Genomic DNA, 17,088 nt, shown 5'->3' on the forward strand with positions numbered 1-17,088 from the left:
AGCGGTATTTGTGACCAGCAGTCTATTTCCATAGAGACGATACGACACCTGCAACAAAATTTGCTTTTATCTTCTTCAATGCGAATGACCAACAAGTTTGAATCCTGTTTTAGCTTCATTTTTACGGTTTAAGGAATGTACAACGACGACGAAGAACAAGAAGAAGGTCCAAAGAGCTCCTTTACTACGTATTTGGCTGAAGGAGATGTATTGTTTAAGCAAGCGGAGTACAAGAAAGCGCTGGATAGTTACAATTTGGTGAGTTTGCGAGGCCTTTACATTTCACGGCAACAGCTACAAGAATATCACTTTGGATTATTATTTGAACGTTAGAGTTTGTTAAATAACTTATATTTCATATTCACCAGGCGTTAGAGCTTCAACCGACGGAGAAATCAGCTCTGGTTGCGCGCTCAAAATGTCATCTTCAACTGGGTGACAGCGAGGCGGCCCTGAAAGATGCCGAAAGTGCTTTGGTAGACGACAAAGAGTTTATTCGGGTAATTTTAGACCTTTTTAGACAATGCGCTCATTCAGTTTGGCATTAATTTCGTCATTGTTTCACAGGCATTATATCAAAAAGCTGAAGCCCTCTACTCAATGGGAGATTTTGAGCATGCTTTGGTATTTTATCATCGTGGAAATAAGTTGAGACCAGAGCAGCAAGAATTTCGACTGGGGATACAAAAGGCTCAAGAGGCAATTGATAATTCCATTGGACGTAAGTTCTAGTATAACGTACTTTCTTCTCATTTAGCATTAATTGTGTCTGGGAAATTCATGGGTAGTTTTGTTTTGCAAGTTTAACTTTTTAACAAGTTTAACTTTTTAACTTTTTTCAACATTTTATAGACTTGCATTGGCCTTGCCATCTACCATTTTGCCATTCTTGAGATAGCATATTTTGTTTTTATTTACACATGCGAAGTAATGTTTTTCATTTCTTGCAATCTGATTGGCTACATCAGCATGTTTTATTTTTTTGCAATGTATGTATTTACAAAGTGAAATTTAAGTTTTTAAATTGCTTTACAAGCCATATAAGTTGTTCACGAGTGAACTTAACCATCCATATAAAGTGAACTTGGAAGAAAACGATCTAATTTTTGTCTCAAAAAGCGAAACATCGGCCATTTTACAACGTGAATTTTTCATTATAAAATTAAAAAAAATAAAAAGGTTATTCGCTGTGAGAGGTGTGAAGGTGAAAAGTGATGGATTTTTTGCATTACTATTTCTTATCCAGGTGCAGCAAAAATAAAATTGGAGAGTAAAGGTGATCTTTCATTCTTTGCAAAACAAGATGAGGTGGTGAGTGCTACTTCATTTTGGACATGTCCAAGTCAAATATTCATGATATTTATTTTGAAAGGAAAAGCCAAACCTCATGAAACAATGTTTTAACAAGTCAAATATTTATTCGTGATATTTGTTTTGAAAGAAAAGCCAAAAGGTTATGTGAAACCAAGGTGTCGAACAGAAATAACCAACAGCATCAGACCAACCGAGGAAAGAATACCAAACCTCCTGGATCTTCAGCTAAAACTGTCAAAAGGTGCTTATACCATTCTATTATGGAGATTGATCTACCCCCAGACTATGAAGTATAAAATCTTTAGCCAATGAGAATGAGATACCTTCTGAGAGATCCTCTACATACGCATTGATCTGCCCCAGACTAACCAAACAGGCATCAGTCTAAGATTCCTTGTATATGTAAGAATCTAACTATCAAGTAAGGTAAGATTCCATAGGCATAGGTGCAAGTATTCAATCTTCTCTTGTTTGTGTCTCAAAGCATAGCTTACAAATGTTGAGCTTTGTTGTTGAACTCAACTAACCAACTGCATTGTCTGTTTGTTTACTAACTGTAATGTCATTGAACTCAACTAACCAACTGCATTGTGACTGTTTGTCTACTAACTGTAAGACCAACTGCATTGTCTCTACTAACTGTAATGTCGTTAAACTCAACTAACCAACTGCAGACCGACTGTTTGTCTACTAACTGTAATGTCGTTAAACTCGACTAACCAACTGCATTGTGAGACCAACTGTTTGTCTACTAACTGTAATGTGAACTCAACTAACCAACTGCATTGTGAGACCGACTGTTTGTCTACTAACTGTGATGTCGTTAAACTCAACTAACCAACTGCATTGTGAGACCGACTGTTTGTTTACTAACTGTGCAATTTTTTAATATTTAGTTACTTGGAGAACTTTACGCCGATAAACAATACCTGGAAAACCTTATGAATGACAAAGGTAAATTGAGGTGGGGGTTCATTGGCATCAATGTAACGTTAATTGGGGGAGGACCATATTCGTATAATCAGAAATTTATGCCTGGCTAACTTCTTTTGCAAATGATTTCATTGATGCAGGGGAATATGTGAACATGGTCTCCCTTAATTGACGTTCTAACGACGCTCGTGTGGGGGTTAGCTGTGAACAAATGGGGATGGGTTGACGGGGAAAAAATGGAAAAGGGAGTTTATAGTGGGAAATGATCGTGTTTCCTTTGTCTTGTCAGGATGTAGCAACTAGCTAGTAAGAGGCACTTCTAACATGCAAAGTTTAATGACCTAACCGGACTTTCAATTGACATTAATGTTCATTTCATGATGTTTCAGGTTTTGTTCAAGGTAGCAATGACGATACTATCTATTCATTAATATCCAATGGCATTACCTACCTGGACTCAAGAACAGAATTTTGGCGCCAACAGAAGCCGCTTTATGCTCGCAAGAAACAGAAACCTTTACCTCATCGTAATAAGCCGAAAAACTCGAAGACCACGGATTTCGTGTTACGTTCTCTGGAGGATATTGACCAGAAATTAACGAATGGGGATAATGAAGGCAGTTTGAAACAGGCGGAGGACACTTTACGTCAAGTGAAAGCGATGAGAGACCAAGAAATTTCCAATAAACAAGAAGTTATTGCTAATCTTCATTCGTGTATTCCGATTACCAAATGGAGAACCATCCTGAGCATTTCTCGTAAAATGTAAGGGAATTTTGTTTATTCGTGTTATCTCTCCAATGAGGTGCATTTCCTAGCTAAAGGTGCCAAGGCCTCAGGCTTTTGTAAATTCATAGGCTTACAGATTAGCGAACCTTGCAAAATGAAATTTTTTTAGCTTTTAAGCTGGCTGTTTTGCTGTACAGAGCTTCGCATGTTTGTCCAGGTTACGGAGTACTGAGAAGGACTGTTGGTGTTGACGTTGACTGACGTTTCGACAATTTTAGCGGTATTCATCTTAATAAAGTAAATGGTTTGAACCCGAGAGTATCGTTGCATGTTTGTAAATGTAGATCGTCCAGGTTAGTATAGTCCTGAGAAGGACTGTTTTTGTTGTTGTCGACTGACGTTTCGACAACCTTAGCGGTAGTCATCTTCAGAGTCAAAAAATAACCCTAACCCTGACCCTAACCTTTTTGACTCTGAAGATGACTACCGCTAAGGTTGTCGAAACGTCAGTCAACAACAACAAAAACAGTCCTTCTCAGGACTATACCAACCTGGACGATCTACATTTACAAACATGTATTCATCTTCGGTGTCAAGTCAACAGTAGTCAACATCAACACCAACACTCCTTCTCAGAACTCTACTAAACTTCTTGGTACTCTACGAAATGTCAGTTAATATCAACAGTCAATTTGTAATTACATTTGAAATGATAAGTTCCACTTTTTGCCCAGACTTACTGTACAATTTCCTAGCCTCTAATATTATTATAGTAATAGTTTACAGATTCGTAATATCATGAATTTTTCTTGGGGTGCTATAGATTTCAGAGGGGTATGCACCCCCTTGCACCCTCAGAAAATCCGCCCCTGGTTAGAAGGTTTTAATTGGATGGATCTCAACACAGAACAGAAATGTTATTTTTACTGCATGAACAAGGTTATGACTTCTAAGTGACGTGTATTGGGTAGCAAATGGTGATTGAATAATACAAATCTAGAATATTCTTTGCATTACCTTAATTGAGAATCGGTAACTGTGTCAGTGTAGATAGTGATGAATGAACAACAAAAATCTAGAATAATCTTTGTATTGCCTTAATTAAGGATTGGTAACCGTGTCAGTGTAGATAGTGATGAATGAACAACAGAAATCTAGAATATTCTTTGTATTGCCTTAATTAAGGATTTATGTCAGTGTAGATAGTGACGAATGAACAACAGAAATCTAGAATAATCTTTGTATTGCCTGGTAACCGTGTCAGTGTAGATAGTGACGAATGAACAACAAAATCTAGAATAATCTGCCTTAATTAAGGATTGGTAACCGTGTCAGTGTAGATAGTGATGAATGAACAACAGAAATCTAGAATAATCTTTGTATTGCCTTAATTAAGGATTGGTAACCGTGTCAGTGTAGATAGTGATGAATTAACAACAAAAATCTAGAATAATCTTTGTATTGCCTTAATTAAGGATTGGTAACCGTGTCAGTGTAGATAGTGATGAATGAACAACAGAAATCTAGAATAATCTTTGCATTATCTTAACTGAGGATCGGTAACTGTGTCAGTGTAGATAATGATGAATGAACAACAAAATCTAGAATAATCTTTGTATTGCCTTAATTGAAGATGGGTAACCGTGTCAGTATAGAAAGTGATGAATGAACAACAGAAAACAAGAATTTTCTCTACATTGCTTTAATTAGAATTGGTCATACATCGCGGTGAAGGTAGAGATGAATGAACAACAGAAATCTAGAATATTCCTTGTATTACGAATTAATAATGCGTGTCAATGTAGATAGTAATGTAGATACTAGAAACTAGAATATTCTTTACACACATAAAATAGAAATTAAAAAAAGCTTGAGCTACAAGCTACAATCCACGATAATTTTTTACCTTCATCTTGAATAAACAGAACATATCCTTTTCTATCCATGAACGTATCCTATGATCCTTTTCATTTCATTCTTGCAGTAAGAGTGAAGATGGTATATCGCGTGCTTTGGATAACATTGGGCGTTGTCACGCGCGACTCAGTCAGTTTGGGCAAGCCATAAATAGCTGGATGGAGAAATTACCTTTGAGCAAGAGTGCATTGGAAACCACGTGGCTTCAACACGAAATAGGCCGATGTTATCTCGAACAGAAGAACTACCGGGATGCCTTGGAATGTGGTCAGCAGTCACTTGCATCAGCGCAGGAGGCACAAGAAAAGGTGTGGGAACTGAATGCGACTGTATTGATTGCGCAGTCGCAAGGTATGTTTGTTGCGTTGTTGTGGAATCTAGTGATATGTATTTGTCTTGCATGGTTCAATTTAGTACCGCTAATTTCCATCATCTGAGCTCGAAACGCGTGTCATTCTTTTGGACGCATGCGTAGATTTAAGCATTTAACCAAAGTCCGCTACTTTCGATGAACTGAGCTCGGAACGTTGCATTCACTTGCAACGCATGCGTAGACTTTTTGTTCATCTAAAACCCGTTACTTTCGATCAACTTAGCTCAGAACGTTGCATTCACTTGCGACGCATGCGTAGACTTTAGTATTCAACTAAAATCCGCTATTTCCCATCAACTGAGCTTCGAACGTGGTTTCCATGAGCAACGCTTGCGTAGACTTATGCATTGAAGGAAAATTCAAAAAGCGTTAACGTTAACGCCATGTTTCATCCCAACAACGACGTGCAAAATGATTTCGCATATGTGAAAAGTCACGTGACAACACACACAGTCACGTTGGTTGTTCTAAGGACGAATGTCAACCATATCATTGTTGTTTTGTTCAGTCAAACTTGGCGAGTTAACAATGTCGCTCACCTCCTTTCAAAATGCTCGCGGCATTGCGGAGTGTTTGGACGACAAAGCCGCCGAGATGGCCATCGGGAAGGCAATTGATGATGTGAAGAACAGAATCGAAACAGGTATTGTGATTCATTACTACATTGGTGGGTTTAGTGGCAATCGAGGGGGATAGTGAGGGTCTTTTTCTAGTTGTGGCAATCGTCAGGCGAAGGTTGTCAGTTTTGTTTCTTGGGTGACTATCGATAATATATAAACAAAAAATAACATTGGACAAAACTTTTTTGCCTGTACAGCAGAAGGTACAGCAAAAGAACGTGTAAATCGTATTAAAAACTTTATATCAACTCTCGTAGCGTATAAATTTTTCATCATTTGACCTTATTCACACCTTATCTTTTTCCTATCTTTATTCAATCACATGACAGAATAAAATTACGTAGTGTGTACTTCATGTACTTTAAGTGAAAAGTTTTTTCTTGTACTCGGAGTCGTCAAATTTGATCATTTTTATATTTTCCAGGAATCGTGGACGATGACAGTACAACCACACGAGATAATCCAGGAACGACTTTGACACCGAACGATACAGAGGAACGGACAGTGGAGACAAGCGAACCGCGGTACAATGATGATGATCAGGGTACAGAAAGGGATACTAAAGCCACCGCCGATAATACCACCAACGATGAGACGGCAGCATATGAACCAGGAGAAAACTTTAGCGTGGAAACTGATACTTCATGAAAGAAACATATAGAAGATCTCTTCAACATAGGATGATTGTATCATGATAATTTTCTTTTGTATAGCTGTACATAAATGCCACAATACAATAAATCCGGGCGAGTTGGGACTTGTATTATGTTTTCTTTGCAATATCGCAAGTTTATACTATTTTGACTTGGGCACACTACAAGTCAATCTAACATTTCCGTTAGAAAAGATCTGTAGATGGCAATCGCGTTTGTTTTTCGAAAGCGGCGTCAAAATTTCTGTTGTTGTGACAACTGTGAAGTAGTTTTCATTTAGATGTTGAACAATCTTGTTATTTTACTGCAATCATACAGGAAATCCGTAAATTAAGATCTCCTTCATAACCAAATATATCTTCGTCCTTTACATATCATTTGATCTAACCCTGGGGTAATCCTTCGAGGCATTTTTTAACTGGGGTCCTTATCATTCTGTTATTCTTTAATTTGGAAGAAACGTATGAGTGACTCATCGAAAATTTTTGTCATATGTGTGAAGAAAGCTCGATCGATCTCATTTTTTGCTCTAGGCGTACTTCTATCAGTTCCCGTAATCTTTTTATCAGAAATTGCTTATTATACTTAAAATAAATAAATCTTATTTTAAACTCGATATTCCTGTCAATTCCATTAATCTTCTTAATACACATTGCTTACGAAACTCAAACTATAATGTCATCTTTCAACTCCACATCTCTGTGAATCCAATTAAATTTTCTACTACGTATTACATACAAAACCTCTACTTATGTTTATCTTATTTTCTTGCATCCATGCAATGAATATGTCTGCTGTACGTAGCATGCTATGTTCAATAAGTTTAGTTCACAAGATCATCTCCATATCCGATAATTGTTAATCGTCTATCCGCTTAGCTCTTGATCGTTTTTAAATGAAAATCTACGGCGATGTTTTCGCATCGAATAACTTCAAAACATACAAAAATATCAGTCCCAAAAAATGTACTATACAGAACGCTTTTTTTTCATTATATCATGGAGTCGGCCTATGCAAGACACAGTATATTTTCTTATTCTTGATAAAGTATTTGTCCCCAACACAAAATCTGTGATGACATCGAAAGCACGCAAAGCACTCGAGATGATAGACCAAATCCTGCGCGCGCATCACCATCTCGAATGCCGGGATCGTCTTCTCGCATGCCGGACAAAACCCCGTACGTCCAAACAACCTATGAAAGGAAAGCCGTTAGATTCTTATCGTTCTAAGTCAAAGCTGTTAAACTTGTTTGAAATCGTTGGGAGGGGCGATTACAATCCTTAATTATCACACACCCCTTAACGGGGGGTGTCGAATGGACAACAAAAGCACGCACCCCCTACCGGGGGTGTCGGATAGACAACAAAAGTGTGGGTTTTGGCAGTGATAGCGTGTTTGGTGTGTTGTATTTTAAGGGAGATCTTGTTCTCATGTCTACACGTCCGCTTTGTTTAAGTAGCCTCTCTATTTTATCGCAGAAGGATTTGCAGCTTTTCATATTTAGAATTTTTTTCATCAAGACATTCATTTGTAAGCTGAAGATTTAATCAAACGTTAATACTTTGAGGCTGTCCATTTCCAAGAAGGACGATTGAAAGCTTAATGTAGATATTTCAACAGTAGAAAGTCTAGAGTTTGTAATTTAATAAATCACGAATTCGATATTTTAAAGAAGTTTTTTCTTAACCCCCTGTTCTGCATATGTCCCACGATCTGGCTATGCCTGGGCTAATTTTACCTGTCATGAAGAAAGCAAGCATAGAATTTCATTCGAATTCCGTTTCGTTGTAAAAAAAATCATTTGCAAAATATTTCCTCACACTTTGACACATATTCTCTACAACGTTATTTATAACCGGTTGAAGCATTCAGGCTATGACGTGAAATAAAAATTGTGAAAAACGGTCTGTCTTCTTGAGATGCTGCTAATAGCCAAAGCTTTCATCTGTTTGTAATTAGCGCGAATTTTTACTTGCACGTGTTGACGGATCGCGGCAAAAAAGGCCAATTGAAACGCCAAAATACGATCGCTATCATGTTAATATATTTGATTTTCAATGTAGCTACAGTCCATATATGTTACGAGAGTGCATCAGCTTCTAATTTGGCCTCTTCTTACAACGTCAGAGCAACTCATGACAAAAGCTTCACGCTGAATTTCCTAGTACTAAGCAAAGGAATGGCTTATCGAATTATCGAACTCTGTATATCCCACGTTCTCGCAAGCAATGATATATTTTTCTCAAACTGTCTTTAAATGCAATCAGAATCCACTTGTGCATTATTTCGATCAATTTCATGCGTCGTGCGTTCAAAATCGCCATGGCTTCCGTGTTAGCGCGTACGACATCTCTATCAACTTGCGAAATCGTTTCTGATCGCGATAGCGTTAGTTTTAATGAGTTGTTTTACAAGACTTGTGTATCTGACCAAGATAATGACCGTATCAACATGATATATATATGCACAGGCAAGCTTAATCCGCAACCAATATTACACAAAGAACAAACAAACTGTGCTGTACAGTACAACGTAAAAATGATGATCGATCATTTACATTTTATTTACCTGAGATAATCGCGCTTGCAAAGGATGAGGTTGGCCCTTGTGTACAAAGTAGCACCGATTTCTCCTAAGCGACAGTCACAGCACGCGCATTTCAAGCAGTCTTCATGCCAAACCCTGTCTATGGCCTTCAGAAGGTAACGGTCATCGATAACTTTGTTACAACCAGCGCAAAGTGGTTTCGCTTGTTTTTCTTTAACTCCACAACTGGCGTGCGCGTTTGAACGGATCCCTTAATCACGGGCAGAACAACGTATGAGACAAATAGAACTCGGAAATATTTATATAAATGTGCGTGTATTTGTTGATCGACGATGTTAACACTAAAAGTGTTTGTTTAAGATGATCAAACTGCTTGTGTTTCTAGCGCACGTCCGTAATGGCTGCATTTGGGTATTGTTGTAATTTGGTCACGTTTGCATCGCAAAGTTCTCACGAAAGACGGAAGATCACTGCAAGTAGACTGAAATGTATGTTAGAGCAACTCTTACCTAGTTTTGAATCCATGTCGATCAAAGCGTTTCCTTCAGTTTCCCGTACTGTTGATCGAGAGCGAACTGATCCAGAACTGAATAGTCTCCAGGTACTATGAGATTTTTGGTCCAATAAAGTGTTCAATTTCTGCATACATTTACTTGATCCTGTTTGATGGCCATCTCAGTCACGACTCGTGTTACGCGCACTGTGCTGATCGTGTTTTTGGTCAAGTCGCTATTTATTTCCAATTCAGAAAACCTGGCATTTGTTCCGTGCGTCAACTATAAGCACCTGTCTGCTTCCAAGTATCCAGCTTATGCCTACGTAAAATTAATCGCGTTGCGTGATTTATGCGTGGAGATTTCAAATTGCGCTCTGTAGTTCACTGCATACTTTGCGCGCACTTAATGCAAATCGCGGCGTTTTTGTGCCATTATGATTCGATTGTTTGACGTCTTGCAGACGAATTGAAATTGAATTAGAAGGAAATTTCACCGTAATTTGACGCTCGTGAATTCTAAATGAACTTGAGGTGACAATTATTTCACATGAAAATTTGATTTAATTGAATAAAGATCTTGTTAAAAGCCTGTCTTGATTGATATTGCCCATATAGGAATAATAAGATGGCCAAAAAAACACGCACTCTTATCGCCCGCGATATATTTTTCACGCACATTCAATCGTATAATCCAATGCCATAACTTCGTCATAGTTGCAGGTTAACTCGATGCGCTCTTGGATGTTCACGGCTTCAAAAGGAATGTACACATGCGCTTTTCTGGGATGGCAATTAAAAAGCCGCATGGCGCTTTTAATACCAAATAATGTGCTATGAAAGATGCTTGCCTTCCTAGTGAGTTCATTTTCTCATGAGTAAGTGGTGATGAAAAAAACAGATGCCTAATGAACGTTTGACTGACTCGTGATCAGCCCTAATAAACGCAAGCAGAGGCATGCATTAAGACACGCAAATCGTTTATTTTACTGATGAATTTTTTGTGCTTATGATGATGGCGATGCTTTGGCTTTAGGAATGGGGTTTATTTTTACGGTTCCGCTTTGCCGGGACCCAATGAGGCGTGGAATATGATGTAGGGGTATGAAAATGTGTGAAAGTCTCAACTTCACGTTCGAAATAAAAAAGCAAATTTTTTAAACGCCGTTCCTTTTTTGTGATTGCTAAATTGACGCGCGTTAATGTGATTTTCTTGTTGGACATAATTTAAACGGAGAATAAAGTAAAAATTTCCTCATGAATTATGTTCACAACAGGAACAGCAAACAATACAAACAATACACGGATTCCCTGAAGATTATATACATTCACTGTTTACTTGAGAAGTTGAAACGTCAACTATATCTTTGACAAAATTGAGTCTTGTACAGCTGTCTGTATAGTAATGGTATATCTCTATTTACATTTGCAAAGTATCCAACGATTATACCTCCAGTGCTTTTGGAACACCCAAGAACTCCTTGTGCACGTGGTCATATAGTTAAAAGCAAATAGGTTCTCGGGTTATGAAAACATTTGGGATCTTTGATCCGGTCTAGTTTAGATGAGAAACATTGATCGATGTATTGAAGTAATGCAATCTAGATCCTTATCTGTGCTTTTGTCGGAGAGTTGAAGGATGAACGGTTAAATTCACAGAACATGTGGTTCCAATAACGTCAAGAAGACACGTCTAGAATCTTGACGTTGGGAAATTCACAAACGTTTTATAAAAACCACGTCCGCACTGTGTAGTTTAAGTGAAGAATATAGGAAAAATTAGGGAAATCGCGTTATTTTATGTCGATTTTGAAATTCAAATGCACGTTCATTGATAGATGTGGCAAAGATACATACACAATGTATGCCGGGAGGGCACATTGTAATACACTTTGTACACAATGTATATATACACTTCATTTTGCAAATAGTGTTCTATTATACATGTATTTGATTTCGTCTCGAAGAACATTGTACCATGCATCTTGTGTTTAAACAAGACGTTAAGTAAACAAGTCATAAATTATTTGAGTTATAAAAATATTTATCTCTACAAACTATACTGTACTCGTTTAACATGAAGGTTCCAGCGTTTATGATCGGTATGTTCAGACGAGAACGATTCTCTCATTAAAAAATTCATCCATTATAAAATCGCTGCCCCTTCCCGGCTTTGTTTCCTTAGATTCAAAATAGAAATTCGATTACGTGGAATGAAGACAGTTTTCACAACTCATTTTATTGAAGCTGTGCTGGCAATATGATTGAAGTAGAAAGATTGCATAAGCTCCTCTGCGCGCCTCTAAACCTTATCGTAGGTATAAAAGTAACATTCAATGCTAATCAAATGGCAAGATTTTAGATGCGATATGTAATACTCTGCGACCGATATGATGTCATACGTCAGTTTACAATGTGAAACATCCCCATCATCACGATGGAGAATTTTGAATCTTATACATGCACAATAGTATAACATTTTCACGAAGCCGATAATTTGAAGAAATATAAGATAAAACATGCTCCAAAGTAATCATCTTGTAAAGTCGAGATTCGAGTTCTATTGGTCAGAGTAAGATTTAAAATTAATATTTCCACTATGTGATTCCGACCGATATGATGTCATACGTCAGTTTACAATGTGAAACATCCCTATCATCACGATGGAGAATTTTTGAATCTTATACATGCACAATAGTATAACATTTTCACGAAGCCGATAATTTGAAGAAATATAAGATACAACATGCTCCAAAATAATCATCTTGTAAAGTCGATTATTTCAATTGGTCAGAGATAAGATTTAAAATTAATATTTCCACTATTTCTCTTGGTAACCAGATAACAAATACGGCTAACCCGACGTTTACTCCTCATTTCACTCTGAAGATGACTACCGCTAAGGTTGTCGAAACGTCAGTCAACAACAACAAAAACAGTCCTTCTCAGGACTATACCAGCCTGGACGATCGATATTTACAAACATGTAACGATACTCCCGGGTTCAAACCATTTACTTTATGACTTTGAAATAAAATGCAAATATCGCTTTCAAGCCTTGTCTCTCATAATGCTTATATAACTCGAGTGTTGAGTTAACAAGATGTTGTTTTTTAACGAGGATGTTTCATCTTGTACGATAAAATTCTACATGTTTTATTTTCCATCTCTGAACAATACGATAGCGAACGCAAATGAATATGTAAAACATACACCTGTTCTTGTCCAATATGTATACAATAGATTAAACGCCACGTGTCTATCTACTATAGACTACTCTACTGGTGCCATCCTCCATTTCAAACAATCGTTAATAAATCGGTTATTTCGTATATGTAAACCTGTCGCGTTTATTCGTGAGATATTTGTCTTATAGCTCTGTCCGCTGTTGCTCTTCGAAATAGTATTTCATTAATGTTGTTTTTGATATCGTGAGATTGGAAATGGTGTTGAAACCGTTAGACTCGACGATCTTCGTCGCTTTCTTTTGCTGTTCCGTGTACGGTCGCCATTTACAGGTTCAGTTATCGGGATACGAATGTTTTTATGACAACATCGACGCAAACGTGTCTTGTTCATTAGAATACGCTCCCATCACTGGTGCCAATCCGCAAGTGGACGCATTCATCGAGTCCCCTCGCGGACGGTTGATTTACAGAGAAGAAAGAAAGGATTACGACTTGTTTCGTTTCGTTGCCGCAGATAGAGGCGCTTATCGCTTTTGTTTCAGTAACGTGTACGACAGCGTCTTTCACACAAATCTCGTATACTTTGATTTTGTCAAAGGCAACGAAGGAGAGGGAAACTTCCCCGGATCTTCCACACAAACTGCCCTCACGCATATGGAGGCGAGAGCTTACTCTATCCACGAAGCGCTAGCCGTTGTGGAACAATACCAGAATCATCACAGAATTCGCGAGGCCAATGGCCGCATGGCTGCAGAAACACTTAACTCTCGCGTTCAATGGTGGTCTCTTGGTCAGGCATTTGTGATTTTGGTCGTGAGCATTTCTCAAGTCTATGTTTTAAGACGCTTCTTCACAACAAGACGCCAAGATATTTAGTCAACACTGTGTCTCCTGTATTATCGAAGGTGTTAAATTCTTTATAATAATATGCATGTATTCCCCTGAAGGCAAATCGAACACCTTTTGACTCGGAGCGCAAGTGACAGGCAATATTATTTTCAAGGTCGATAGCTAAAACACTGGAAACTATATCGCGTGACTTCTTATAAGAACATCTCAAAAGCCAAGAATGGAAAACACGATCATTTGCATGAAGAAGCTACATCAAAGTTATTAGCCAGCGTTTCGATTTATTTTAAAAAAGAGAAAATTCTTGCCACTTGTACATGGCGTTCATTCGAGTCGTGTATCATGTATGCGTATCAAACTTCTAACGTTCCATACGCCTCATGTATTCATGACAAAAGACAGCGAACGTATTTCCCATATTGTCTTTTGTTCGTTTATGCATTCGGCGCATGAAAAGTTGGACGTTTGAATGGGAATGTTGCATGCAAAAAAATGTACTTCACGGAATTTCAACTTTGCTTTATTCCAATTGTAAATTATATATTGTGATGGAGTTTATGAAAATTTCTTCACTTGTGTCATCAATATGTATTTTACTTGTTCACAAACTATTAAGAATTATACAGTAACAAAAACACCATACATAACACGTTAGATGTCTAAAGAGTACCTTTTCTATAATTACTATACTCGTCCGATCCATTTTCCACGAGTTTAGTTGACATTTATTGAACGAAATGTGGAATTCTGTCTCAAAAGAGTATTTAAAAACGAAACCTATAAATTCCCTTCCGTATTGAAGATTGTATACATTTGTGAAGATTACTCAGCTCAGAGACACTTTTTATACTCACTTAACTTTTTGTGAATCTGGTCCGATCATTCGCTGAGTGATGAAATACGCTACTGATGATGAAAATTCCCTTCCGTATTGAAGTTTGTATACATTTGTGAAGATTACTTAGTTCAGAGACACATTTTTACTCGCTTTATCTTTACTGTGAATCATTTTTAATCATTCGGTGATGGGCCTAAATAGGCTACCTGCCGCCATGATGAACTATTTTAATACTTCATAATCTCGAATGAAAAACGTCTGCGCCAGAAATACATTGAAACGCGAGCGTTATTTCTGTTGACAGACATCAATTACCCCTCCCACAAGTTGCTAAAAATATCCAAGTTCGGTTTATTATTGTTTCATGTGGTAAAATGCATGTTTTAAGCTCCGAATACTTCATTGTGTTGTACGTTTTGTTTTTCTTCCCTTTGTGGTGTATGAATCACAGCGATCAAATTTCTTGACACAGCGGTATTATTTCCAGCGGTCGTTTGAAACATAAAATAGAATTTTACATCGTGCATGCATAACAAACGCATCATGGACCTTTTCTATTGACGCCTACTTAATTGCAGACAGGAAAGGACTTTTTTCAAGGAAAGTTAAACAAGCGGTATTGCGAACGGTTACACAGGAATGTCTAAAGTTAATCAACGGAAACAGTGAAATGAAATGTGAAAAACTTTTTCAACGTTCATATAGTATTTGATGAGGGCTTCGTCTAGCCATGCCTTCCATCAAAAATCAAAGCGGACACTGTCCCAGAGTTAATTCTTCGGATTTTTGCTCCGTAGGATAGTTTTAACATGTCTGTCACTGACACTTCTTTGACTTCAATTCACTTCACACTAGAAATTTTGCTTTCGAAGGATAGTTGTAACATGTCAGTCACTGACACTTCTTTGACTTCAATTCACTTCACACTAGAAATTTTGCTTTCGAAGGATAGTTGTAACATGTCTGTCACTGACACTTCTTTGACTTCAATTCACTTCACACTAGAAATTTTGCTTTCGAAGGATAGTTGTAACATGTCTGTCACTGACACTTCTTTGACTTCAATTCACTTCACACTAGAAATTTTGCTTTCGAAGGATAGTTGTAACATGTCAGTCACTGACACTTCTTTGACTTTAATTCACTTCACACTAGAAATTTTGCTTTCGAAGGAGCCTTTCGACGGTGCTAACACCATTTTACAACGTTGATATTTCGCTTTGGACCCACAACTTGCTAACTTGTCCATGTTCTTCTAATTCTCATAGCTTAGCTCTTCCTTTGGTAAGCGGATATTGGAATGAATTTCAACTATCATGATAGAATAGAGACATGATTACTTATGGAAACAGAATGTTGAAATTTTATTGCAAGCTTAAACTTCTACCCATTTAAGAAATCACCAATTTGAGCAATTCTTTTGGTTCGTCGATCTGTAAGCAGTTGATGGACGGTGCTGTTGAATGAAGTTTGTTGAGACTCCGTAAGAACAATGTGTCTTGTTAACCTATCAAATGCTGTATGTTTCCCTTAGTTTATCTTTGATACCTTGGTATCATGGTTTCTCTTTGGTATCGTGGTCTTTGATCAGCAAAATCTGATGTCAGAAATTTGGCAAAAAGCATGACGTGTTCAGACGAACTTTGTATTGTTTCCGATTTGCTTGTGAATTAGAAAGGCGTTTAACACCTCCCACATTCCTAAATAAACTCCATTCTCTACGTCGCTATTGGACATTTCAATGACTTGTTTTTTAATTAAGACAGGTGGTAAATCTTCGCATTCTGTTTTTTCTTGGTCACTATGAAGGTTTGCTCAGCACGGACAAAATTGATTACTAAGGTCAGCGATGTATTTATTGAGGATTTGGTACCAGTCTTGCGCTCTTCTTTCTCCACGTCACTACAGAAGGCTTTCGCTCTCGCACAAGAGGACAATTTCATGAGATATAAAATGAAACATAATCCAAAAAAGAGCATCTTCTTGTAAACTCGAATTTAAGTTACAAAAAAGCCAATTAAACCGAAATATTACAGTTTGATTGCCTTGTTTTTAACTTAAGTTTGATTTTACAAGATCTCCTTTTTTCGACCATGCTGAAGGCTTTGCTTAGTAAAGTTGAGCTTTGCATTATCACCGACTGACTAACCAACCGACTTTTAAATATTCCTTGATCTTAACGACTTTGTTTCTCTTTCCTCTCTCTCGTCTTCTGCATTCTTACAAAGAACTTTCACCTTTACATAATATTTTATCTTCATTTCATTGGCTTCCACTTCAATTGCCATTTCGGTTCAAACGGATAATTTCAATTTATGGTTTCTTTGAGCCTGTTTTCATGTCTTCTATACGTGTTTTATTAATTCGCTGTCACTTGTTCTTGTTCTTTTCCTAATGGCCAGGGGGAGCGGAGAGGTTTGAAAAGTGGAAGGGGGGTGGGGGCAAAATAAGGTCCCGTGATCGGGTTGTTCCCAGTATAGCAAATTTATTTTTAACAGTTTTCTCATTAATCATTCAATATACTAAACTTGTTCGATTTCGTTTGTAACGTTATTATTGATCAATCTAAAAAATGAAAGTGGAACGAACATTAGACATGAAATACCGTTAAAAATCCATACTTATCAAATG

At 37.4% G+C, this 17,088-nt stretch overlaps 3 protein-coding genes across 3 annotated transcripts; 2 read left to right on the forward strand and 1 right to left on the reverse strand.

Annotated features, from left to right (window-relative positions):
* Positions 1 to 38: 38 nt before the first annotated feature.
* Positions 39 to 6,643, forward strand: LOC124452931 (outer dynein arm-docking complex subunit 4-like). Its single transcript, XM_047003590.1, is given in 11 exon segments — positions 39 to 258; positions 369 to 500; positions 568 to 721; positions 1,247 to 1,315; positions 1,442 to 1,477; positions 1,480 to 1,554; positions 2,209 to 2,268; positions 2,637 to 3,012; positions 4,961 to 5,244; positions 5,775 to 5,909; positions 6,311 to 6,643. Coding segments are annotated over 11 exon segments (1,668 nt in total). The 5' UTR covers positions 39 to 135; the 3' UTR covers positions 6,535 to 6,643.
* A 552-nt stretch (positions 6,644 to 7,195) lies between these two features.
* Positions 7,196 to 10,055, reverse strand: LOC124452932 (LIM domain only protein 3-like). Its single transcript, XM_047003591.1, has 3 exons — positions 9,599 to 10,055; positions 9,111 to 9,339; positions 7,196 to 7,734 (listed from the first exon to the last, which is right to left on the reverse strand). Exons 1-3 carry the CDS (start codon positions 9,732 to 9,734, stop codon positions 7,536 to 7,538), a joined length of 564 nt encoding a protein of 187 aa, XP_046859547.1. The 5' UTR covers positions 9,735 to 10,055; the 3' UTR covers positions 7,196 to 7,535.
* A 2,534-nt stretch (positions 10,056 to 12,589) lies between these two features.
* Positions 12,590 to 14,261, forward strand: LOC124452844 (transmembrane emp24 domain-containing protein 7-like). The gene has a single exon (XM_047003473.1). It carries the CDS (start codon positions 13,026 to 13,028, stop codon positions 13,644 to 13,646), a length of 621 nt encoding a protein of 206 aa, XP_046859429.1. The 5' UTR covers positions 12,590 to 13,025; the 3' UTR covers positions 13,647 to 14,261.
* The last annotated feature ends 2,827 nt before the right edge of the window (positions 14,262 to 17,088 follow it).

Source organism: Xenia sp. Carnegie-2017, unplaced genomic scaffold (genome assembly GCF_021976095.1).
Source record: "Xenia sp. Carnegie-2017 unplaced genomic scaffold, XeniaSp_v1 HiC_scaffold_25, whole genome shotgun sequence".
In the NCBI taxonomy this organism is placed as follows: Eukaryota; Metazoa; Cnidaria; class Anthozoa; order Malacalcyonacea; family Xeniidae; genus Xenia; species Xenia sp. Carnegie-2017.

What these genes read in the sequence shown, in the direction of transcription:
- LOC124452932 (XM_047003591.1), bottom strand. Translation starts at nt 9,734, where the DNA reads ATGCAGAAATTGAACACTTTATTGGACCAAAAATCTCATAGTACCTGG. An exon ending in CGACATGGATTCAAAACTAG is followed by an intron (nt 9,340 to 9,598) that starts GTAAGAGTTGCT and finishes CCCGTGATTAAG; the next exon opens with GGATCCGTTCAAACGCGCAC. An exon ending in TGCAAGCGCGATTATCTCAG is followed by an intron (nt 7,735 to 9,110) that starts GTAAATAAAATG and finishes TTCCTTTCATAG; the next exon opens with GTTGTTTGGACGTACGGGGT.
- LOC124452844 (XM_047003473.1), top strand. Translation starts at nt 13,026, where the DNA reads ATGGTGTTGAAACCGTTAGACTCGACGATCTTCGTCGCTTTCTTTTGC.